Below are 23902 nucleotides of genomic sequence, written 5' to 3'. Positions count from 1 at the left end.
GAAACTCAGGCACGGAGAGATGAAGCCCAAGGTCTCATGGTCAGAAACCCCGTGAAGGGGGATTAACCTGGGCAGTCTGGTTCCTGAGTCTGCTGTCCCCTCCAACACTTATTACTGTCTCTGGACTCAAAGGAGGAAGGAATATGTTCACGTGTGTCACTCATCTTCATATGCTCAAAACCTCGCACGATGGCGGGCATGCTGGAGACAGTTATATCTTCATAGTTATATGTTGATGAAATGAATGAACTTTTGCTGGGCAGTGAAAGCTGGGGCAAGCTCTGGCAACAGAGGGCTCCTCCAGACGGCTCCTCCGGGTGGGTGTGGAAAGCGAACTTTATTCCGTGGCACGGAGCTGTCGGACCCATCCATGCCACAGCCCGCTGCCCAATCAGGCCCCCGGCTCAGCTTCTGCTTTGTATCTGCACGACCAGAAAAAGGCAGCGTAGGCAGCGACCTGAACAAACCTGAAAAACAGCCCTCCTTGGCTCAGCTTTGGATCTCACAGGAGAGAAAGCTGCGGCGCGGGCGGGAGCTAGGGGCGCTTCCTCCCCGAGAGAGCCCGCCCCAATCCGGCCCTGCCCTTTGGTGCCCCGCCCACCGCCCGAGGTCTCTCGGCCCAGCCCCCCGGGGCGTGGAGTGTGAGCCACCCGCCAGGCTACTTTGGACTCTGCACCCTCGGGTGTGTACGTCCTGTTTAGTACTGACAGGCTGTTTAGTCCTCCTCTGCCCGTCCATGGAAGAGGCCAGGCCCCCATCGCCAGGCGATGATCTGGAGCTCTCGGTGCTCCAGGGGCAGCCAAACGAGCAGACGCCTCTCAATGGAACCGTCCAGAGCATCCTTTCTTTAACCGAGGAACCCTGCTCAGTCCAGGTAAGGTCTTCTTGGCGCTGGCCGCCTTATCTCAGGGGCTGTGAGCCAGGCTGCTGGCCAGGACATGGCCCTGGCAACGCACAATTTCGGGTTCTGGCCAGCTCTCAGGGCACAGCAAACTCCAAGCGTCTATGGTGCGCGCTGGAATTTTCTGTCTGAAGCCCCTTCAACCTCTTGGACTACAGGGAACTTGCGGAATCTTATCTGGGAGGTGTATGGCTCCTCTCTTCAGAGAGAGAATCCCCAGAGATAGAGGTGGTTTTAAAAAAGTTCTGTAACTTTTAATTTAGTTTTTATGTTCCCAGTGGGGACAACTAGAGTGATCACGGCAGTCCCCTTTTCCTCAGAATATCTTTGCCTTCCTCTTTCCTTTACTGACTTGCCTCTTGCCCCCATCCTCCCCTCAACCCTCCTCAACTACTTCTCTCCCCCCCCCCACCGCAGACCCACACTTCATACCTTTTCCCAATCTGGCGTTTGATTTTTGCAGGAAAAGATATAGGGAAAAGGAGGGAAAAGGGAAGATTCAAAAGTAATGAGGGGTGAACTTGTCCTGTTCAACTGAGGGAAATAGTTTTCAAGATCTTGTCTCAAGAATTAGACTATGCCTCCTTTGCTTTGGTCTCATCTCAGTTTCTAAGGCAGCCCCTGGTGATGTTTAGGCTGAACTCTCTTCTGATTCAGCCCTCGCAGTGACAGGAAAATTATTCATTCTCATCAAATGCTTGTAAACCAGGAGAGGACTTTGAATTCTGACCATCTACTTTTTGATTAACCCTTCAAACTGTTTTGATGTTTACTTAATATATGGAACTTCCCATATATAAACATAGGGTTCCAACCTGGTTCCAGTTCCCTTTCCTTCATTCCCATCCCTTTGGTTTAACTGTTGATTTCAGGGATTAAGCAGGAAATTCAGAAGCTGAAGGCATTGCTTTTGTTTTCTCACTGACTCCTGGAACTATTGTAAAATCTGCTTTTATAGGTACCTTGGAGAGTAATTTGGTACTTTATATTTGAATGAAAGATGAGCATCACAGAAGAATGAAAGTTGGAGGAAGATGATTTGATCCTGTGCAAGCGGCCATAACTGTGGACTTGCTGTGTAGATCCTCCAGGGCAGTGTCTAGGAATGCGAACTGAGAGTATTTGCCTCGTGTTAGGTAGACCCAGGACACCTCACAGACTCCATAGTTTGGGGCTGAATCCAGAGACCCAAGTTCTGGTGACAGCTTCCTTACTAACAGGTGTGTCCTAGGGCAAGGCACTATGGTTAATGTTTTCACAGCTATCAGCTGGTGGCAATGCAGTCTTCTCTGGGAATGCGCGTTGAAAGCAGTTGAGTAGAATGTGGACGACATGTACGGGGTGTCACTATTTTATAATTGTTTAGTGCCTGCCTGGTGGAGATCGCTCTTTCATGTTTTAATTACTTCCTTGTTAGCAAGGTATATACAGATATCTGAGACTTCCTTGTGAACTAGTTTATGAACGAGGTCACTGACTGGGAAAGCTGTGATGAGAGAAGGGCATAAAGATGAAGGGTTACATGAGTGCTTGGAGAACGTTCTAGAAATGCTGGCAGAGGAAAATCTTCTAAAAAGGGGCAAAAAAATCCTCATTTAATGTGTTAATCATTCTCTTTGGTTCCATAGAATCAGTTGAAGGGTATTTTAGATTGAAAAGTCAAGGAGTTCCCATCATGGTGCAGGGGAAACGAATCTGACTAGGAAGCATGAGGTTCTGGGTTTGATCCCTGGCCTCGCTCAGTGGATTAAGGATCCAGTGTTGCCATGAGTTGTGGTGTGGGTTGCAGACATGGCTTGGATCTGGCGTTGCTGTGACCATGGCATAGGCTGGCAGCTGTAGCTCCTATATGCCTTGGGTTTGGCCCTAAAAAGCAAAAAAAAAAAAAAAAAAAAAAAAAAAAAGCAAAAGAAACAAGAAAAGTCAACTAACATAGAGCCCTTTAAAGTGGTTTGCACGAGCACAAGATTCAGACTCTTAAGAATTTTATGTGTAGTTCTTTTTAAACTATATGTTAAGATTTCCAATTTGGAAATGTAGTATAAGTGCACATGTTTTTATTAACTATATATTTTGTACCTATCATATGCCAAATACTTCTGGCATATAAATGCATTGAATTAGCACAAGAAACTCCAGAGGAAGGGGGTGTCATTCTGATTTGACAGAGGAAGAAACTCAGTGGCTCTGAAATTGAACTCATACTTTCTTGGTTTCAAACCTAGCAGGAAACAGTCTGGGGGTCAGTGGGAAGAATACAGCCCGTATCATGGGTATCTTCTTACTTGGAAGGGCTGATCTCGGAGAGTTTTCAAAGGCAATGGAAAGAACTTCTTTCCCTTTCTTGATCTGAGTTTGGGGCTTGAGGGAAAGAATTATAAGCCATTGATTTTCACTTTGCCTATTGTCACTATAAACATGGCAATGTTGTTGGATCAAAACCGGAGAAGGAATTAGGAATTATTGAGTGAGACTGGTTTTCTTTATGGCTTTATTACATGGGCTCTGACCTCAGTTTGCAATTGGAAGTCCTAGAGACTTTTTAAGGGATGGCATCATCATTGCAGTAAAGACAGTGATAATCCAGTACATGGATAGTTTTGAGGCAGGCAAGACATAAATGAATGGGCTAGCTAAAAATTATCCCATCGCTATGTGTTTTTCAGAATTTAGGATGAGAACCAACTGGCTGTTTTGTGCTTGATTCAACAAGTGGATTAAATCCCATAATGACGATGACAAAGTATAGATTTTACTCTGCACTAAGAAATTTTTCCCCTGATCTATATAATATCTGCTCCTGGGTCAAAGAGAAGAAAAGCTTTTGTATCCAAGAGATAGGTAGACCTGCCTTTGTTGTAGGACCTTATGTATTTGGGCCTTATGCGAAGAGGGATGTGAATACCTGGGGGAACATTCAGAGGAAAGTCACAAAGATTCTTCAGCCATATAATGCAATTATAAAATGTAAGATGTGGTTGCAAAGAAATCTCTGGAAGATGCCCTATAGAAGAACCTACCTGTGGCCCCTCCTCATGACCTAGAATGTGGGCAAGAGAGACTGAAGGAGGCAGTGTGTTTCCCTGACACAGTGCACAGGGGCAGCACATGTCTGCTGTATCAGAGGTTCACCTCAAGGCACCGTGCGGTCTCCTGGAGGCACTTCTGAAAAACAGAATTCCTCTGTTGTTTCTGGTGTGCAGACAGTCGAGAAGCACTGCACTCTGTTTTGGGTTGGGAGTGGCCAACAGACAGTTTTACAGTGACTTGATGTATGTGAAGATTAGTCATGCAAGGGATGGTGGTCTCTGCCTTTGGGCTGATGGCCGGACAGGGCAGGGGGTCCGATATAGGATGGAAGTGATGGGCTGGATGGAAGTGATGGGCTGGATAGGAAGAGGCATTTCCAACAGAGAAGGGCTGTGTAATTCTGAGCCGAGTTCCCCCAGGAAGTCAGAGTATTGGTCTCCTCAAACCACCGGGGCCCTAGTGTATGGTCTTTAAGGGACAACATAAGTGAAGGCACAAAGGGCCAAACAGGTGCATTGACCCTCGTTCTCTGGCTCATTTGAGACTCCAGGTCATTTCATTTTGTGCTAATCTTTTTCTCCCTTCCTCCCTTCCTCCCTTTCTCTCTTTCTCTGTTTCTTTCTTTTGTCTTTTTAGGGCCACCCCTGAAGTATATGGAGGTTCCCAGGCCAGGGGTCTAATCGGAGCTGTAGCTTCTGGCCTAAGCCACAGCCATAGCAACTCGGGATCTGAGCCGCATCTGTGACCTACACCACAGCTCACGCAACACTGGTTCCTTAACCCACTGATCAAGGCCAGGGATCAAACCCGTATCCTCATGGATGCTAGTCAGATTCGTTTCCACTGAGCCATGACGGGAACTCCTCATTTTGTGCTAATCTTTATGGTCCCTGCTGTCTCTTATATAAGGACTGAAGATGGCCTGTGTCTCAGGAGCTCTGTAAACAGGAGGATTTGTTTCTGTCCCCTGAGAAGTTAAAGGCCTCTTGTTCAGGGCCTTCTTCTTATGTGCCTTGTTGAGTCCCTGGCTTTGGTGACCTGCGTGCAGTCCTCAGTCTTCAGGTGGATGTGAGAAGTGGTTCTGTACCTGGACACACTTATTTCAAGAAGGTTTGAGGTTTTCCTGTGTCCAGATATTGCCAGTCCTAGACTGCATCCCTCACACCACACCCAAAGAGCCTGTGTCCAGAGCACTCAGGGGCTCCAAAGTGTGACCTCTACTCTAGAACTTATGAAGTACATTTTCAAAATATCTGGAGCACACTATAGCTAAGCAACACACATTTATTAGGTGTCTCTTACCTGTATGAGGCAGAGGTGTGGGATACAAGAGAGGGGAATTTTAAGAGCTGCCTCTCCCTCTATGCAGTTTTTCTTTCCCTAGGAAAATAAGGCTGGTGTCTATTTATATTTGAGCCTGAAACCAGACAAGGCAGGCAGTGAAAGAAGCAGATGGTTGCGTAGACAGCTCATGTCCTGGGAGATCTTTCCAGGGGTGGGGTAGAAGGGAGGCCTCCACAAAAGGAGAGATTTGACCTGGTTTGAAGAGCAGGTGGCTCCAGGCCAGGGGCTCAGCTTTGCTAAAGCAATTGATTCACCTTGGGAAGTTTGCAGTTACAAGCTGAGGCTTGTCCCCACAACCCCACAATCTGATCCCCTCGGTCCAGGTAGGACCTACATGTGTAGTTTAAATTCCTCCTCAGGGGGTTCTGATATGTAGCCAAAAGCCTGGGAACCTCTTGTTGAGCAAGATTGAAATGTAGTCCTAAGGCAGTTTCCTTTTCTGACGGCTGCCATTAAAATCAGGGTGGGAGAGAAAGTAAACAAGGCATAGGAGTTCCCGTCATGGCTCAGCAGTAATGAACCCGACTAGTATCCATGAGAACGTGGGTTTGATCCCCGGCCTTGCTCAGTGGGTTAAGGATCCAGGGTTGCCATGAGCTGTGTGCGGCTCGGATATGGCGTTGCTGTGGCTGTGTTGTGGGCTAGCAGCTGTAGCTTTTATTTGACCCCTAGCCTGGGAACTTCCATATGCCACCAGTATGGCCCTAAAAAAACAAACAAACAAACAAACAAACCCCACAAGGCATAGATCCAGGATGTGGCTGCTGCTGCTTGGAGACAGGTGAGTCCTGTGGAATTATGGGCTCCCACGTGTTGAGATCCGGTGTGCAGTGTAATCAAGGGCTCCAAGGTGTGACCTCTCCTCTGCCCTTATTTAGCAAGTGCTTCATGTGTGTGCTCTCACACTTTTATAACAGACTTGTGAGCTAGGTTTATTGCTTCTATGTTTTACAGTTGAGGAACTTGGGGTTGGTGAGTTTCAGTAAGTAGTTTGCTGATGGTCACCTCGGGCTTTAAGTGATACAACTGGGGTTGGGCTCCTGGTGCAGAAACACGTTCCCCCCCCCCGCCCCCCCCCACCCCCGCCATCCTATTCCATTTGTTTCCCAGGGGCTCCATGAAGGAAGTGGGAGGAATGGAACCTTTCAGGGGCTGGTGATGGTGCTGAGTGGAGGCAGCCAGGTGCACTCATAACCTGGAGCTGCGCAGAGCACCGTGGAAAGCTGTGGACCAGAGGGAGGGTGCATGGATTACTCCTGGGTCTTGGCTCATCTCTCCCAACTGCATCTTTGAAGTGGGCGAATGCTTCCCTTGCAGGGCTATTAGGATGAAGTGAAATGGTTCCAGTGTCAGTAAACTGTAGCAGTTGTAATTGGTTACTTTGACCCTGCCCTCTGCCTCTCTACACCCACTGCAGCTTATTTACTGGTGTCTCATCCTTGTCTTTCCCATCATTTCCCTTTTCAGGCCCTTAAGACATAGCGTCTGGGCCACAACTGTGGGTTTTTAGCTTTTTCTTGATCTAAATTGCAAACCATTTTTCCCTTAACCTTCAACTCAGCTCTTGTGTTATAAAACTTTCAATGGATTCCCATTATACACTAAATTAAGTCCAAACCACTCTGGCAGCATGCAAAGCCTTCTCAGATATGCTCCAACCTTTCATCTTTCTAATCTTAACTCTCATTACCAGCTTCTGACACAGATTCCCATCAGATGCATCTTCCGGCCAGTTTCATTATGAGTCAACACGGAGGATGCTCTTTCCTAGGTTTGGAATGCCCCTCTCTGTCCATCCTTCAAAATCCTGCCTGTCTTTCCCACCTCTCGGAGTCCCCAGAGCATTTTCTTGCTAATTTCTTTATGAACTTCCATTCTGTCCTGAAATTTGACTCAGTAGAGTGTTTCCCCTTGAAGTCATGATCCTGCTGCCTTCCTTTCTGTGTCACTGGCCCACAATAAGTTTTAAAAGATGTTTGTTGAAACCAAGTTGTCTGCCTCACGGACTCCCTCTGCTTTCTAGGCTGACAAGGAAAGCCCCTGGAGCTCCTGTAATAAGAACTTGATTGGAAAGTGCAAACTGTGGATGGTCCTCACCTCTGTTTTCCTAGGTTTCATTATAGTCATCATCATAGGCTTATGTCTTACTGGAGGTAAGAGGATTTAAATATGACTGAGTTGATGCATTTTAAGAACTTGTGTAATGCTTATGACTTATGCCAAAATCGAAGATAAACTCACTGCTATGTCATCATTTATAATACGAATTTAAAAAAACTGGTTTGGGATATGTTGTATGTGTGGGAGACATATGATTTTTGCTTTTCTGCTTTATTTTTTGTGTGTTTGTTTTATAAGCTCTGGGAGAAGTATGGGGACCACTGTTTTACTTTAACCTCTTCCTATTGGATCTTGAAGACTTCTTAGTTTTTTTTTTTTTTTTTAATGGTCACACCTGTGGCATATGGAAGTTCCCAGGGATCAAATCCAAGCTGCAGCTGCAACCTATGCCACAGCTTCGGCAACACTAGATCTTTAACCCACTGTGCTAGGCTGGGGACTACACCTGTGCCTCTGAGCAACCCAAGCTGCTTCAGTTGACTCTTAATACACCGTGCCACAGTGGGAACTCCTTAAAATTTTAATTTATATAAACACTGTATTTTATTGCATCTTACACATGTGTGTGTTTAAAATTTTTAAAAATAATTTGTTTAATAAAGATAATTATTGTGAAAGGTAATTATTCTATAAGAATAACTTTGATATACCTGGTGTATCATTTTAATGATAAAATGATGAATAATATATTTGAAAGCATTTAAAAAACTTTATAGAACCATGTATCTGTAAGCTGTCATTATTTTAACTTATTATAGAAATCAGTATTATATTTGTGTTGTATATGTGTATAGAACAAAAATTCACATGGTGCTAACCATGTATTTTACGTACATTGTCTCATTTTATTTTTTGTTTATGAATATGAAAATAATACATGCTCAGTTAGCTAACCACAAAGCCCACCCACATTATTATTTTGCTATATTTTTCTCTGGTCTTTTTCTTATTCGCATTTTAAAAATAATTTGAGATCAGGTTTTTTTTTTTAATCATCTTGTGGCCTACCTTTAGGATAGGAGATCTTTGCCAATTCATTAAAAATTATTTTTGAACATATTTTTTAAATGACTGCACAATATAGTCTTCCACATCATTTTAAAGCTTTTTAGGTAGTTGCTAATTCTTTATGATTATCAGTATTAATGTTTTTTGATGCTTAAATACAGCACCCCCAGTGGGCACTCATTTCAATTTCAAAGTAGGAGAAAAAAAATGCTTTTATTTGTATGTGGGACTGATCGTAGGGTGCAGGGGTTGGAGTGGGGCACCTCTGGAGCTGGGATACTCATGAGGGTGATCTGGTCACCACAGGATTGGGTTGCGTTGAGCTCTCAATAGCAAATCCAGTCACAGGATGAGAGCAGGAATGGGCAGCCCCTGGGTTTCTCTAGAGGGGTCCCTGGGAATTCTCAGGGACTGCATTTGTCATTCACCTCCTGTTTCTCCTTATCCCAGCCCTTTTGTCTCCTGTCTCAAGGTCTTAGAGTCCCTGAAGGAATAGGAGAACGCTGATGACATGTGCCAACCTCCAGCACATGAGTGTCTCAGGCAGGCATCATTTTGCTTAGTAACTTAGGGCGTTGCTGAAGTGGGATGATGCATCTTTGAGCCCATAGGCTGGTCCCCAGTGAGGGAGAGTTTGATAAGAGGTGCTGCACCTCCTCTGTCATGCTGAGGACAATTGTTTTGGTTCTTTGCGTCAACTCCCGAACGCAGATATTGAAACCGAAGTTGAGTCACATAGCCTTATCCTATCGCAACCAGCAGTGCTGTCCTGAAAGTTGGCTTATTTGTGTGTTGGCATCTGGCGCCCATAACAAAGGATGATGCAACAGATATGGTTAGTTCAATATTGAGGATTCTCAAGCACAAGACCTAGGAGTTGTCTTCCATTCTTGAAAAGTCATCCGAGGTCTTCAAATCATGAAGAGCAGCCTGCAGAGGAAGGGATTCCATTTCCCTCCACAGTTTCGCAGGGCACATGAGAGTTCCTAGGATCAGATGCAGGGAAGAACTGTGTCACACTTGTGGTGCAAACCTTCATTTTCAATGTGGTTATAAAATTGTGTTTTAAAAATGTTAAGACTGTAAGAGAGTTTTTCAAACTTTTCCCTTTTTTTTTTTTTTTTTTTAAATCAGGGAAATGCTTTTATTTTACTTGGCCCCTCAACTTTTGAGGGTTTGGGCCTGTGGGAAGAGTCTTAGTAGGCGGTGGTGGGGGTGTAAGAGGTAAAAAGGAGCAGGGACGGGACTTGCTCTGTGACAGTCCCGGCCTCACCCAGAGCAGTTCCATAGGCACTTCAGGGATGAGAGTGTGTAATAACCAGCTATTGTCTGATTGCTAAGCCCACTTATATGAATGGAATAGTGGTTAACTTACTGGGTGCTGCTTTCTGGGAAAGAGCAGTTGGGAGAGTCAAGGGCTGTGCATTCATTAAGAAGTGGTACTCTTGGAGTTGCTGTGTGGCTTAGTGGCTTAAGCATCCAGTGTTGTCTCTGCTGTGATACAGGTGTGATTCCTGGCATAGGAAATTCTTCATGCCACAGGCGTGGCCAAAAAAAAAAAAAAAAGTGATGCTCTCTGATTCATTAAGAAGTGAGGTTCCTCAGGACCTCAGGACCTGAAATTGCCATTCCCCTCCTCCTTCTCTTCCTCCCAGCTCCTTACTCCTGTCTCAGGGCTCTGTTGTCCCCAGGCTGAGGCTCAGAGACGAAGGAGATGATAGTGGACACAGAAGGGGACGCTAAGTGCATTGGAGAGGACACAGAAGGGGACGCTAAGTGCATTGCAGAAGAGAAAGGGTAACCAACTGTGAAGGGACAATAGTGTGGCCAGGGTGAGGTGCTGGTGGGGAGCTGTGTCTTGTCACTGACATTGTTAGGAATGGCTGTCACGTGGTGATAATACAAGCAGACCAACCCGTGGTCAGTTTCATTATTATTAATTCTCTGCACACTGTGTATCCCTTCCTGCCTCCACCTGGGGTGAGCTCTCCCCCTATTCTGCCTTTAGTACACTGCTGACGTGATGGCAAATTCAGGATCACAGCTCAGCTTAAGGCACTAAGCCTGGGCTGTGTCCACACTGTAGAGGAGAGGCTAGCACTCCGCAAGTGTCACGGAGACAGTGCAAAACTTCTTAAAATGGACAGTGGGTTGGGGGATCAGCCCAGAGAAGACTTCCTGTTGATTGTGTAGGCCTGGATCTGTCCTGGCTCTTGAGGGGAAAAAAGTATTAATGAATTCTCTCCTTCTCCCTAAGGAATCATAAATTCCCTGGTACGAAAGGTAAAGGGGAAAAAAAAAAAAAAAAAAAAGCCTTCCTCTCTCTCTCTCAAAGTCATTTCTTGTCTGGATAATTTGGAGAATCAGTTAAGCATCCTCAAAGGTTCTGCCCTTGTTACTAATTTGTCTCAACCAGGGGACAACTTACTAGTGAAACCTCTCCTTGGTTTGGGCAGAATATTTTATGTATGTATGTATGTATTTATGGCACATCCACGGCATGTGGAAGTTCCCGGGCCAGAGATCGAACCTGTACCATAGCAGCAAGCCAAGCTGCTACAGTGACAATGCCAGATCCTTTACCCACTGCGTCACAAGAGAACCCCTGGGCAGAATATTTTAAATGTTGCAGAAACTAAACTATGACAAGTAGGTGGATGCTTAGAAATATGATATAAAGGTGACCAGTTTTAGCACTCCCAGCTCTCTTACTGTACAGGCTTTTCTGTATGGTAAAGAGGCTATGGTACGGAGATGAAAGTGGGGGGCTTGTGATACTGTATTACATGGATTTGTTTTGCCTTGAGTTGGGAATAAGAGCTCATGACATCACATGGTCCTGGCAAACCAGCAGGTTGCACAAGTTACTTCCTCGTGGTGGGTGACTCATGGGAAAATCCTGGGCAGAAAGCAGGGTCCTTGGGGGCAGAAACTTAATAGCCCAGTGCCTTGAAATTTATTTGCATTTTCATGTGCCCATCCTTCCCTCAAGTTTCATATGTTCCTCTGCCTTCCCAAGACTGACCTTCTCACCTGTGCTCTCCATTGAATCCTTTCCGGCTTCTTCTGACCATGGATCTTCAGATACCTCTCCCTAAGCATCCTCTTGAGGCTCTTCACATGGTATCTCCTTCAAAGCAATCTTCTATCATCATCTTGCTACTTCATTTAGATGTTTCTCACTCTCTTTTCTTTGCACTGGCAAATTTTAGGAAGAGAGGTCTGCAGGTCTTGTGTCCTATTTACTCCTAAACCACTGTATCCATTGGCCCCAGATTGTTTTTCCCCAAGGTCACCAGCAAGTGCCTGGTCATGAAACCCAGTGGCCTTTCTCCTGTCTCCTGCCCTGTCTGCAGCCTTCAGCTCTGTCAGCTGGGTTGTACTTTTCCAGGCCTTCAGAATTCCTGGACTTCAGGACTTTATTTCTGCCTTTGGCCTCCACATTGTGGTTACAGGAGGCATGTCTTTAGCCTTCTTACTTTTCTTCATTCTTTCCCTTGAGAAGCTCCTTTAGTCCCAAGGCAGCAGCCATCCCCTCTCAAAGGTGACTTCCCAGAACTGCAGGCACACACTGTCCGTAGGTTTTAGTCATGCCTTTGCTGGAGTTCTCAACATTATCCATGTGAAACTACTATTCATGTGAATCCCCTTCCCCAGTGAGCTCACCCTTTATAGTTTCACGGTGAATCATGAGGCCAGGTTCATTCCAGCCCTGCCACCATCCAATTGTGTAACTTTAGGCAAATTCTTCAACACACTCTTGGCCTCAATTTCCACATTTGCAAAATAGAAATGATTTATAAATCTGCATCTATAAATGGGCCCTGACCCTCCTATTACTAGCTTGGTGGTAAAGCAAATACTGTATTTTTCTAAGCCTCAGTGTCTTCATCTGAAAATGAAAACATTAATATTTAATTCACAGGGTTGATTTGAGGATTACATGAGGTGAAAACTACAAGTGCGCAGGAGGGTGTCTGTGCATAATGCTTAATACAGCAGCTATTATTCTTCCTGTTACATTAGGCTTGATACTTTGGAACATTTTTGATTTCTTCTTCTCCCCTCTAACTTGAAAATGACTAGGTTTTATAAATCATTCCTTGGTAGTGTCTTGATAATAACTCTCCACATTAACTACCCGTCAACTACAAGGTACTATACTGGATACTTCATATGTGGTGGTTCTTATCTTAACCATCACCTACAATGTAGGCATTGATATTTTTGTTGAGAAAACTGCTTCAGAGAATTAAGTGACTTGCTTAAGTCACATGGGTGATAAATAGCTGAGCTGGGATTCAAACTAAGTCTGGCTACCTTACAGCCAGCTCTGTTTCCACCATCATGGTCTTTTTCCTCCCACCCTCCCTTCCTTCCTCTTCCCATTGCTTGTCAATCAAAATCTTTCTCTCCCATTCCTGTGTCCAGTGGCCTCTCTGCCTCCAGTCTCTCCCAGGTCCATTTCATCCCTTCCGTCACCAGCAGATTTACCTCTGTCTCCTTCCTGGGAGGCATTGAACAACCTCCATGACCTCCTAAAGACATTCAGCATCTAAGACCTTGCTCTCCAGCCCCATTTCTTATATTCCAGTCAAACAGCTGCTTTTGTGTACCTTCAGTGTACTTTGCGTATATGTACTGTGATTTTTAAAAAGACATTTTCTCTATGTGGAAATACTGCCCAGATTAAGTCTCATTAGTAACACAAAAATTCTGCTGAGTAAGCCTATTGTTCTTGTTATTTTAACAAATGTAACTAGGCAGGTCTCATACAGATTCATTATTCAGATAGTACAAGTTAAGTATATGTCATTAGAGCTATGTTGGAGACCTCTTCTCAAACTTGGCACTTCTTAGTGCCCTCAAGTTCAGCAGTTCAGTGACTCCTGTATCCATTCTCTAGCATCCCTATTCCTTTCTGAGGCAATGATATCTACTCTGGAAATGTACCTGGTGGGGTAGAGCTCACAGATACCCACTGCAGCATTATTATAACATTGGAAAGCTAAAACACTAAATGATTTCAGACCATTAAGGCAGCCATTAAAATAATCTTTGCAAGGAATTTTAAACATGTGGGGAATGCCTTCTGATATGGTAACAACAACCACAACAAAAGAATCAAGGCAGATAAGCAATGACAGCAACAAAGAACAAAAAGCAGTGTACAGAATACCTTCTCAACTGACAGAACACTGTAAACCAGCTATAAGGGAAACAATAAAAATCATTATTAAAAAAATACCTTCTCATTAAAACCTCAGATATATAATATAAAATATGGGGGGAAATCCTTTTGGTTAAAGAATTATTGGCAATTTTTTCTTGCTTTGCTACAGTTTCCTATACTTTGCAAGGTTTCTGCTTTGAGGCATAATATAAAGACTTATAACAAGTAGGGATGCAAGGATAATTCCCAAGATCATCCCCAGATTCAGTGATTTGCTGGAAGGACTCATAGGACTCAGCATGGATGGCTATGCTTTGTTACAGCAGAAGGATAGAAGGCGAAATAGGGAGGAAATCAGGCGCAAGCTTCCAAGAGCCCCTGCCTGGTGTAGTCACACAGAGCATACTGAATTCCTCCAGCAATGAGCTGTGACAACACATATGTTGTGTTGTCCGTCAGGGAGCCTCATCAAAGACTCGGGGCCCAAGATTTTTGTTGGGATTGGTCCCATAAGCATCCTCTGCCTAGCATCCTCTCAGGAGGAAAGGTACAAACAGTGGAGGCATAGCCTGTAGACTTCTCTTCCCCAGGAAATAAGAACCAGGACGCTTACTTCCATCACAAACCCAGAATTGATTCCATGGTGATCTTTTCAAAGTCCAGTAAAAGAGGCTGATTATGTTATGCTTGAGGCATAGGATTAGAGAGAAAATCCACAACAGGACAAACACCTGGTTCCGCCCACCCACGCCTTTCTCAGGGCCAGAGAGGTGGTCCTGGTGTGGCCCCCACAGTGAGGCTGGCTGGGAGCCAGGGGAACCTAATTAGTGCCGGTGTGCCAGCTTTGAGGTCCTGGCTCCAAGTTTGTGTGTTTTTCTCTTGGCTCTCACTGCTTAAAAATCAATTAGCTCATAGTCCTTAGAACACAAGTAGCCACACAGAACTGTTGTCCCAGGAGTGTCTGCCCCGTGGGCCCTGGGGCTCTGAGGGCAGATTTCCTTCCTTCTGCAAACACAGTGAGTCAGCCTTCCTATGTGGGACATAGTGGAGAGGGATGACCTCATGCTCACTCGCTCAGACTCTAGTCCCCACTCTGCCTGCTCCATCATGTCTCTGCCTCAGTGTGTGTGCAGAACTGAAGGAGGGGGTCGACAAAATTCCTTGCTCTGCTCACCGCCCCAGCCCACACTGTTCATCCCTCTAGACTGTCTCCAGCACCTGCCTTGACACCTGCACACATAGCAAAGGTGAAGGGTCAGGTGTTTTCTTTTTCTTTTTATGACCGAACCCATGGCCTATGGAAATTCCCAGGCTAGGGGTTGAATAGAAGCTACAGCTGCCGGCCTATACCACAGCCACAGCAACGCAGGATCTGAACCACGTCTTTGACCTACACCACAGCTCACGGCAATGCCGGATCCCTGACCTACTGAGTGAGGCCAGGGATCCAACCCGCATACTCACGGATACTAGTCAGATTCATTTCTGCTGCACCATAGCAGGAACTCCACTGGGTCAATTTAACAAAGGAATTCAGGCTCTTCCCACTTCCTCCTGCCACCCTTCTCCCAGTCTGTGTTTAACAGAATGTAAGCCCTCTATGGCGTCAAGTAAAGAGACAAAATTTTTATTGTATGGAGGCAAGCCCCTGTCTTTATTCAGCCTTGCCGAGAAGAGAAAGCATTTCTGCTTATTCTTGCTATGCCCAGGCTTTATCCGTGATGCATGCTCATTGTTTGTTTCATTTTGTTTTTGTTTTTAAGTATAGCGGCCAATGGAATAAGTTTATTATTTTATGCATGTGTTTACTTTTTATTTCCACTCCCCCCTTCTCTTTAGTAACTTACGTTGATGAAGATGAAAATGAAATACTTGAATTATCATCAAATAAAACATTCTTGGTCATGCTAAAGATTCCAGAGGCGTGTGTTACTGAAGAGGAATTGCCCAACCTGCTCGCAAAAAGGGTAATGATACCTTATGCGTCGTTTACTGAGTTCTCAGCATTAGGATGTGCGTTCTTCTGGCACAGCTGGCTTAGAGCTAGCCTGTAAATAACTTCAAGCTTGGATTTTTTGAGTACTGGCAGAAACCAATGCTTAGAAACGGGTTTTCTGTAGTGCAAAGCCAGAGGGAAGAGCCCTGACGTCCAGCTAACTGCATCCTAGAGGACAGTATTCTGCTTCTCATTCTGGTCTTGTATTTGATTCAACCAAAGTTTCATTAGGTGTCTGTGATATACTAGATGACTTGCCTAGAGCCAAAGCCATGTAGTGTGTGCCCTCAATGGGGGCTCATGGTCCCAGTAAAGGAAGCAATTAAACAGACAGTTATAAACAGGGCACTGTGTTCTATCATTGGGATACGCACAGTGTGTTTTACAACCACAAAAGTGGGGATGGAGGCTTGGAAGGCTTCCTGGAGGAGGTGATACTCAGGATGAATCTTGAAATCTGAGGTAGGGTTGTTCTAGATTAGAGAGCAGAGAACACGAGGGGATCTACCCAGCAGTGCGTTATGGCCTCCGTGCATACTGTGTAGTGGACTTGCAGAGGTGAGGCTGAGTGGGAAGGGTGGGGTCAGACCATGAAGGTTTCTGTGTTCTTTGGCAAGGCACTGGAAGATTTTAATCTGCAGGTTGACACGATCAGCTTTTCCTTTCAGTCTTTCTGTGTGATGATGGAAAAACACTGGAGGTAGAGCGCTTAGTTAGAAGGTATTGCAGTAATCTGGCGACAAAAGAGGAAGCCTTGAACTAGAGTGATGCCAGGGGGAGTAGTTGAGGTTTGAGTAGGATTTCAGGGGTCTTCTCCTTCAAGAGGACTTCATGGCTGGTTAGATGTGGGCCTGAGGGAATGCATAGCTTTAGGTTTCTGGTTGGGGTGGCCACATGGGTGGATGGTGACATCATTCATGGAATGGGAGATGCAGGAGAATGAGCCTCTGTGTGATATGGGGGCTCTGCTGCAGCCAAACCTTGAGGTCATCCATCCTGGTCAAGACAGGGTGGTTCACAGCCAGACCTAGAAAAGTTTTTGATAAGAAAAATCTAAGCAAGACCAGCTTGCTGTTTATTACCCTCTTCCCTGCTGTTGGTAGGTTGAATGGAGTGAGTCCTCTTTATTTGGCTTCTAAGTAAAAGCTGGAGGCAGTTCCATTCAGGTCACCCCAGATCAGTTTCTGGGTACCAGTGTGCATGATATTTGATTGCCCCTTACCTGTAATTTCCTTTTCCTCCTTTCCTTCCATCTGCTTCTGGAGCAAGTTGCTGAGTGACTAGCCTCTTGCTACTCTCTTTCTCTCTCATTTTTTATGGAAATTCCTGGGTCAGCCACGACTGTGACCTATGCCACAAACCTATGCCAAAGCTGCAGCAGCGCAGGATCCTTTAACCCATTGTGCCAGGTGGGGGATTGAACCTGTGCCACCACAGTGACCCAGAGTCACTGCAGTTGGATTCTTAACCCACTGCACCACAGCAGGAATTCCTTCTTGGTTGCCTTTTTGATTGAGGGGTTTTGCATTGGTTGAGCAGAAACCAAAGGAGTCAGCCTCCACACGTGTCACCTGTTACAGACTGGACTCTCTATGTCAAAAGGAAATGGATATTAAACTCTCACCTTAGAGCCCTAACTCTTGCATAAAAGCAGACCTGAGTAGATTCTGGAAGCATTTTTTAGCTCATCACTGTGGAGTGGCTGAGGAGCAAGGACTGTTCACAGGCTTCTTTGACCTGGTTCCTGCTCTGACAAATGGAAATCACCATACTTTCCCTGTATACCCACAGGTCCATATGAGGTGCACATGTTTGTAAATCATTTCAGAAAAGAATTATTTGATTTACAGATGATAAAGCTAAGGTGCAGTGAGGTAAGAAAAATGGCGGAGAGGACAAGATGGCAGAGGAGTAGGGGGACACGCTTGTCCTCTCCCACAAACACAACAAAAAAAAGCACATCTACAGAATAAATGACTCGCACAGAATAGCAACCAATCACTGGCAGAAGAACCTAAACTCCAATAATGGCAAGAAGTTCGTGACATTACGGGGCAGAACGGGAGAAAAGAGGAGAGTGAGAGAAGGTGAATCCGAGCGGGACGGGTGCTCCCGAAAGGGAACTGTGGAGGAGAAAGGGATCCCGCACCCTGGAAAGTCACCTACATGGGGGAAAGATCAAACGAACCGGAGGAATCTCCAGATGCAGAGAAGAGCATAGCAGTAAGTTGGAGTACGGAAAAGCCGATCAAGAACCGAATGGACCATCTGAACTATGGGCACAGTCACCAAAAATTGAGACGCCTGGGTGGGGGCTGGGCACCGAGACCTCACCTCCGAGGGTTGGTTGCCGGGGGACGCCTGTGGGGGCTGGGCACCGAGACCTAGGCTCCAGAGGTTAGTCCCCGGGCTGGGGGGTGGGGCGGAGCGGAAACTGCTTGGGAGGTCTAGAAACCATTTGACGGGGCAGAGACTGCCTGGGAGACTAGAAAACAAAGCTGTTGCAGAGGAAGGGAGCAATACTCTAGGGGTGGGGAAGTGGAAAGCCGCATCAGAGGGAACCTGGGAAAAGAGACTGGTCTGTGCCCGTGCTGGGGAGGGGAGAGAAGAAGGGGTGGGTCCCCATAGAATACCCCCCATGCCACAGCAAGCTTACAGGCCCACTAGCTAGCTGAAAGCTGAGCTTCCCAGTGCATCCCCTCCCCCCACCTCTACCCCCCACTACGCTCTCGCCGAACCTGGGGCTGCCTGCCATCCAGGAGGGCTGGCCTCAACAATTGCCTGAAGCCTACCACCGCAGGGGCTGTCCCTGCACAGGCCTGCTTGCCCTTTGGAGGGGCTACACTTCCGCAGAGTAGCGCCAAACACCACCAGCCCCTGAGAAAAGGCCTGCAGCCCAGAAAAGCTAGAACAAGCCTAGCCAGGCAGTGAATAGATCTGCCTAATTCCCGGACGGTTTTTCTGAGTCAGGCTGCCCCGGGGAGGAGCCTCTTGGGTTGCCAACGGCCCTGCTACCCGCCCAAGCCCCTAGGGGGTGCCCCACTGCTGCGGAATAGCTGCTCAGCACCACCAGCCCCCTAGAAGAGGCCCTGCAGCCCAGAAAAGCTGCAACAAGCTTGGCCAGACTGTGAAAAGATCTGCCTACATTCTCAGGCCATCCTTCTGAGTTGGGCTGCCCTAGGGAAGAGCCTCTTAGCTTCTCAGTGACCCAGATAACTGCTCCAGCCCCCAGGGGGTGCTGCACTCCTGAGGAACAGCTGCCCAACACAGCCAACCCCCTGCAAGAACCCCACAGCCTAAAAACACCAGAGCAAGCTCTGCATGACCAAGTGAAATCTGCTACCATCGTGGTGTGGACCTCCCACTCCTGTCTGCCCTCAGGAAGTCCTCCTTTGCTTCAAAGAGACCCTGTTAGCCCCATCAACACTCCAGAAAAGCCACACTGCCTCAAAAAAGATTGACCAACAACGCCAGCCCTCAGGAAATATTCCATGGCAGTGACAAGGCAAACACTGCCCAATAACGGAGAGTACAACTCCCTCAGGAGAAAGAAAACAACAAGCAAGATGAAGAAGCAGAGAAACCACCCCCAGTCAAACCAACAAGAGAACTCACCTAAAACAGTCAACAATGAAACAGATCTCTGCAGTCTGGCAGACCTGGAGTTCAAAAGAGAAATAGTGAAAATACTGAAGGAATTAACAGAAGATATGAACAGTAATGCAGATACCCTCAGAAAGGAACTAGGAAATATAAGGAGGAGCCAAGAAAAACTAGAACATTCATTGGCAGAGATGCAAACGGAACTAAGGGCAGTAACAACCAGAATGAATAATGCAGAAGAACGAATCAGTGATACGGAAGATAGAATAATGGAAATCACTCAATCGGGTCAACAGACAGAAAGCCAAATCAAAAAACTGGAAAGCAATATAAGAGACCTATGGGATAATATAAAGCGGGCCAATCTACGCATAATAGGAATTCCAGAAGGAGTAGAAAAAGATAAGGGGATGGAAAATATATTTGAAGAAATTATTGCTGGAAACTTCCCAAATCTAAAGGATACTGGGTTCAAGATACAAGAAGCACAGAGGGCCCCAAACAAACTGAACCCAAATAGACCCACAGCAAGACACATCATAATAAAAATGGCAAAAGTTAGTGATAAAGAGAGGATCCTAAAGGCAGCAAGAGAAAAACAGAATGTTACCTACAAGGGAACCCCCATAAGAATATCAGCTGAGTTCTCTACAGAAACACTACAGGCCAGGAGGGAATGGCAAGAGATATTTAAAGTGCTAAAAGGAAAAAATATGCAACCTAGAATACTCTATCCAGCAAGAATATCATTTAAAATAGAAGGGGAAATAAAATTTTTTCCAACAAACAAAAACTTAAAGAATACTGCAACACAAAACCCAGGTTAAAGGAAATATTGAAAGGGCTTCTCTAAACCAAAAAGAAAGGAAGGAAAGGGAAGAAAAAAGAAAAGAAAAAAAAAAAGAAGAAGAGGAAGAACTAGGACTGAGGAAACCGCAATCAGAGAGCAGTCACTCAAATAAGCCAGCATACAGATTTAATCATGAACATGCTTCAAACAAATAAAATTAAAAAGAAAAAAATAAAAAAGAGTCATCAAAACCATAAAATGTGGGCAAGGGATGTTAGGAAGTAAATAACCCTTTTTGTTTGTTTGTATGTTTCTCTTCTTAATTTTAATATAGTAATGAAGTGTTTGAACTTACAGGACCATCAGGCTAAAACACACAATTATGGGAAGGGGTTAGCATACTTCAAAAACAGGGCAACCACAAGCCAAAACCAAATATTGCATTTGCAAAAAATGAAAAAAAAAATACACTCAAGCAGATAATAACAGGAGACCATCCAACCAAAAAAGAAAAAAAAAGAAAGGAAGAATGGAGAACCATAGAATCAACTGGAACACGAGGTTCAAATGGCAATAAATAATCATCTATCAATTATCACCTTAAATGTCAATGGATTGAACACCCCAATCAAAAGACACAGAGTGGCTGAGTGGATAAAAAGGCAAAAACCTTCAATATGCTGCCTACAAGAAACTCACCTTAGGACAAAAGATACATATAGATTGAAAGTGAAAGGGTGGGGAAAAATATTTCACGCCAATAGACATGACAGAAAAGCAGGAGTTGCAATGCTCATATCAGACAAAATAGACTTTAAAACAAGAGACATAAAGAAAGACAAAGAAGGACACTACTTAATGATTAAGGGATCCATCCAAGGAGAGCATGTTACTATCGTCAACATATATGCCCCAAATACAGGAGCACCCAGATACATACAACAAATATTAACAGACATAAAGGGAGATATTGATGAGAATACAATCATAGTAGGAGACCTTAATACCCCCCTCACATCAATGGACAGATCCTCTAGACAGAAAACCAATAAAGCAACAGAGATCCTAAAGGAAACTATAGAAAAGTTAGACTTCATTGATATCTTCAGGACACTACATCCAAAAAAAGCAGAATGCACATTCTTCTCAAATGCTCATGGAACATTCTCAAGAATCGACCACATATTGGGACACAAAGCGAATCTCAATAAATTTAGGAGCATAGAAATTATCTCAAGTATCTTCTCTGACCACAATGCCATGAAATTAGAAATCAACCATGGGAAAAGGAAAGAGAAAAAACCTACTGCATGGAGACTAAACAACATGCTACTAAAAAACCAATGGGTCAATGAGGAAATCAAGAAGGAAATTAAAAACTACCTTGAAACAAATGATAATGAAGACACAACCTCTCAAAATCTATGGGATGCTGCGAAAGCAGTGCTCAGAGGGAAATTTATAGCAATACAGGCCTTTCTAAAAAAAGAAGAAAGATCCCAAATGGACAACTTAACCCTCCACCTAAATGAATTAGAAAAAGAAGAACAAAAAAGGCCTGAAGTCAGCAGAAGGAAGGAAATTATAAAGATCAAAGAAGAAATCCATAAAATAGAGACTCAAAAAACAATAGAGAAAATTAATAAAACCAAGAGCTGGTTCTTTGAAAAGGTGAACAAAATTGACAAACCCCTGGCCAGACTCACTAAAAAGAGGAGAGAAAGAACCCAAATAACCAAAATTAGAAATGAAAAAGGAGAAATCACAACGGATACAGCAGAAATACAAAAAACCATAAGAGAATACTATGAACAACTATATGGCAACAAGTTGGACAATCTGGAAGAAATGGACAATTTTCTAGAATCTTACAGCCTGCCAAAACTGAATCAAGTAGAAACAGACCAACTGAACAGACCCATCACTAGAAATGAAATGGAAGAGGTCATAAAATCACTCCCTACAAATAAAAGTCCAGGACCAGATGGCTTCACAGGCGAATTCTATCAAACATATAAAGAGGAATTGGTGCCCATCCTCCTTAAACTCTTTCAAAAGGTGGAAGAAGAAGGAATACTCCCAAAGACATTCTATGATGCCACCATCACCCTCATTCCAAAACCAGACAGAGATAACACGAAAAAGAAAACTATCGCCCAATATCATTGATGAATATAGATGCAAAAATCCTCAACAAAATCTTAGCCAACCGAATCCAACAACATACCCAAAAAATTATACACCATGACCAGGTTGGGTTCATCCCAGGTTCACAAGGATGGTTCAACATACGCAAATCAATCAGCATCATACACCACATTAACAAAAAAAAAAGTCAAAAATCATATGATCATCTCAATAGACGCAGCAAAAGCATTTGACAAAGTCCAACATCCATTCATGATCAAGACCCTCGCCAAAGTGGGTATAGAGGGAACATTCCTGAATAGAATCAAAGCCATTTATGAGAAACCCACAGCAAATATAATAATCAATGGGGAAAAACTCAAAGCCTTCTCCCTCAAATCTGGAATAAGACAGGGATGCCCACTCTCACCACTGCTCTTCAACATAGTTTTGGAAGTCCTAGGCACAGCCATTAGACAAACAAAAGAAATAAAAGGCATCCATATAGGAAGAGAAGAGATCAAACTGTCACTGTATGCAGATGACATGATACTATACATAGAAAACCCTAAGGACTCAACCCCAAAACTCCTTGAACTGATTCATAAATTCAGCAAAGTAGCAGGATATAAGATGAACATTCAGAAGTCAGTTGCATTTCTGTATACCAGCAATGAAATATTAGAAAAGGAATACAAAGATATAATACCTTTTAAAATTGCACCTCACAAAATCAAATACCTCGGAATACACCTGACCAAGGAGGTAAAGGACCTATATGCCAAGAACTATAAAACTTTAATCAAAGAAATCAAAGAAGATGTAAAGAAATGGAAAGATATTCCATGTTCCTGGATTGGGAAAATCAATATTGTAAAAATGGCCATGCTACCCAAAGCAATCTACAGATTCCATGCAATCCCTATCAAATGACCCAGGACATTTTTCACAGAACTAGAACAAACAATCCAAACATTTATATGGAACCACAAAAGACCCAGAATCGCCAAAGCAATCCTGAGAAACAAAAACCAAGCAGGAGGCATACCTCTCCCAGACTTCAAGAAATACTACAAAGCCACAGTCATCAAAACAGTGTGGTACTGGTATCAAAACAGACAGACAGACCAATGGAACACAACAGAGAATCCGGAAATAAACCCTGACACCTATGGTCAATTAATCTTTGACAAGAGAGGCAAGAACATCAAATGGGAAAAAGAAAGTCTATTCAGCAAGCATTGCTGGGAAACCTGGACAGCTGCATGCAAAGCAATGAAATTAGAACACACCCTCACACCATGCACAAAAATAAACTCCAAATGGCTGAAAGACTTAAATATACGACAAGACACCATCAAACTCCTAGAAGAAAACATAGGCAAAACTCTCTCTGACATCAACCTCATGAATATTTTCTCAGGTCAGTCTCCCAAAGCAATAGAAATTAGAGCAAAAATAAACCCATGGGACCTCATCAAACTGAAAAGCTTTCACACAGCAAAGGAAACCCAAAAGGAAACAAAAAGACAACTTTCAGAATGGGAGAAAATAGTTTCAAATGATGCAACGGACAAGGGCTTAATCTCTAGAATGTATAAACAACTGATACAACCCAACAGCAAAAAAGCCAATCAATCAATGGAAAAATGGGCAAAAGACCTGAATAGACATTTCTCCAAGGAATATATACAGATGGCCAACAAACACATGAAAAAATGCTCAACATCGCTGATTATAAGAGAAATGCAAATCAAAACTACCATGAGATACCACCTCACACCAGTGAGAATGGCCATCATTAATACA

The 23902-nt window shown here is 44.3% G+C and overlaps 1 protein-coding gene across 1 annotated transcript in view; it reads left to right on the top strand.

Annotated features, from left to right (window-relative positions):
- The first annotated feature begins 630 nt into the window (after nucleotides 1–630).
- The window catches only part of C1H3orf52 (chromosome 1 C3orf52 homolog), a 39070-nt gene continuing 15798 nt past the window's right edge, over nucleotides 631–23902 (top strand). The window contains exons 1-3 of the mRNA XM_047792684.1: nucleotides 631–874; nucleotides 7299–7428; nucleotides 15417–15544. Of these exons, the coding sequence (XP_047648640.1) occupies nucleotides 737–874; nucleotides 7299–7428; nucleotides 15417–15544 (396 nt within the window). The 5' untranslated portion in view covers nucleotides 631–736. The remainder of the gene's footprint in view (nucleotides 875–7298; nucleotides 7429–15416; nucleotides 15545–23902) is intronic.

The sequence above is a fragment of the Phacochoerus africanus genome, chromosome 1, assembly GCF_016906955.1.
Source record: "Phacochoerus africanus isolate WHEZ1 chromosome 1, ROS_Pafr_v1, whole genome shotgun sequence".
In the NCBI taxonomy this organism is placed as follows: Eukaryota; Metazoa; Chordata; class Mammalia; order Artiodactyla; family Suidae; genus Phacochoerus; species Phacochoerus africanus.
This window is presented reverse-complemented; position numbering and strand designations above follow the sequence as displayed.